At 53.5% G+C, this 1,915-nt stretch overlaps 1 protein-coding gene across 1 annotated transcript in view; it reads right to left on the reverse strand.

Annotated features, from left to right (window-relative positions):
* Chmp2b (charged multivesicular body protein 2B) overlaps window positions 1-1,409 on the reverse strand; it is a 26,109-nt gene extending 24,700 nt beyond the window's left edge. Inside the window, exon 1 of the mRNA XM_031364224.1 lies at window positions 1,124-1,409. Within this exon, the coding sequence (XP_031220084.1) occupies window positions 1,124-1,157 (34 nt within the window). The 5' untranslated portion in view covers window positions 1,158-1,409. The remainder of the gene's footprint in view (window positions 1-1,123) is intronic.
* Between the last annotated feature and the right edge of the window lie 506 nt (window positions 1,410-1,915).

The raw sequence follows: 1,915 nt of genomic DNA on the forward strand, positions 1-1,915 counted from the left end.
AAAAAAAAAAAAAAAAAACCAAACAACCCCCCCACAAAAAATTTTTTTTAAAAAAGTCACTCAGAAGAAGTCTGCATTATGCTGTTTTACAAATTAGAGATAAAATTGGCATCTTGTATTGAAATGAAAGGCCCTGTAGCAGGGTAGAGATGGTGTCTTTGTTATCCTCCCCCCAAATCTGGCACTAGAACAGTGAACACAAAGAAATGAAGGAGTTACTCCAACTCAGGGCTGAGCTCTGGGTTTGTACCAATCACAGTCTAGCTACCACTGCTCCTTGTGTGGTTGGGTTAGACCCTTACAAAGGAGTGATTATTTGGCTGAAGCAACAGCAACCTGGACTCAACATGCAATGAAAAGCAATTTTTAGATTATTTGGTATGAATGTAATACCTGGGACAGCCGCGTATAACATACACACTACACCACAGCCTGTGAAATGCCACTAAACTTGTACATTCCAACACAGCCACTTTCTCCCTCATCACAAGATGGCACTGAGCCACCCGAAACAATGTGTTTTTAAAAATGCGAACTTCTTTGAAAATTATACAACCCTCACTTTCGTTGGCAGAAGATAACCATAAAGGAAAAATCTGCACTATGAAACTATACCCAGACCCTTCCCTTAGACTTGTGTTTTTCTGCTGGAGTCTTACATATATGTAACGCTGAGGTGTTTATAAAGATACAGCCAGCCCGGCCCCAAGTTCATTTCCTAAGTGGCCCTGCTGTGGCCTCCTGCCTTGTCCCCAGGTAAACACACATCCCTTTCTAATGTCAGGAAGTGGGGCGTTTTCACGGAAGGAGCTACCAACACGCAGGAAAAACCAACGTGAAATTCATCAACTCGCCAAGTCTAATGACACCCGAGAGCCAGCACTGCTCTGCCTCCCTAGAAAGCTCAGAAATCTTCTCCAGGGTAGGAGTTGGGGAGAGAAACAAGGGTGGGGTGAGTGCAGTCAGGAGGGCGAACCGGCCAGGTGAGGCTGTGGAACAGGACCGACGCAGCCATGGTCACCTGTGGGGCCTCCGACCCGGGCCCACCTCGGGGGACAGCACCCGAGCCCAGGCCGGAGCTCCCCAGAGACCCAGAGCTGGGTGAGCCTGGCCCCGAACTCACCGTCCACGGTCTTCTTCTTGAAGAGGGACGCCATGGTCAGCGGCCGCGCCCGGGCGGCCCACCTCGGCCCGGTTCGGTCCGGCCCGGTTCTGGGGACACGACCGGCAGAAGGACGGATCCCGGGGAAGGCTCGCAGCTGACGGAGGAGGAGGAAGACAGGGTCTCCAAGCAGGACCTGCTGCGGGCGTGGCTCCGGGAAGCTCCCGAGAACGCGTCCTGGGTGCTCAGGTGACCGGGAACTAAGACACTTTTTTGGAGAAGTCACTTCTAGGCAGCGCCTGCGCACTCTGCGAGCGCGCCTGCGCACTGCGCCTCTGAAGCCGCAGCGGTGCCCTTACTTCAAAGGCTGCCCGCTCCTCCAGGCTCCGGGTCGCAACCGGTCGGGATCTAGGTTGGCCCGGCAGGCGCTGCCGAGTCTGCTCCGTGCTCGGTTGGTTTCTGTGCTGACCTCGGGCACAAGTGAAACCTGACCCACGCTTTCCTTGTTGTTCCAGGTTTTTGGAATTAGGGATCCTGGAGACGTGCGGGGGACTGCGGACCTGTGACTGATTGACTGAAGTCAATAGGATTTCCCAAGCCATCAGTGCAAGGCCTTAGGGGGATGCTCTGCTAGGCTTGTCCCAGACCTTCCCAGTCTGCCCTAAAGCTATCTGACTTCTGCCCGCCCGCTGCGGGACCCAGCTTCACCTACCACCGGGTTTCTAGTTCCTCCACTAGCCTGCTTCTGTCCCTGAGGATCTGGGGTCCGGAGATTGTTTGGCCAGGAAAGGAGTGAAAAGCAAGTTTCTAATG

Source organism: Mastomys coucha, unplaced genomic scaffold (genome assembly GCF_008632895.1).
Source record: "Mastomys coucha isolate ucsf_1 unplaced genomic scaffold, UCSF_Mcou_1 pScaffold12, whole genome shotgun sequence".
Lineage (NCBI taxonomy): Eukaryota > Metazoa > Chordata > Mammalia > Rodentia > Muridae > Mastomys > Mastomys coucha.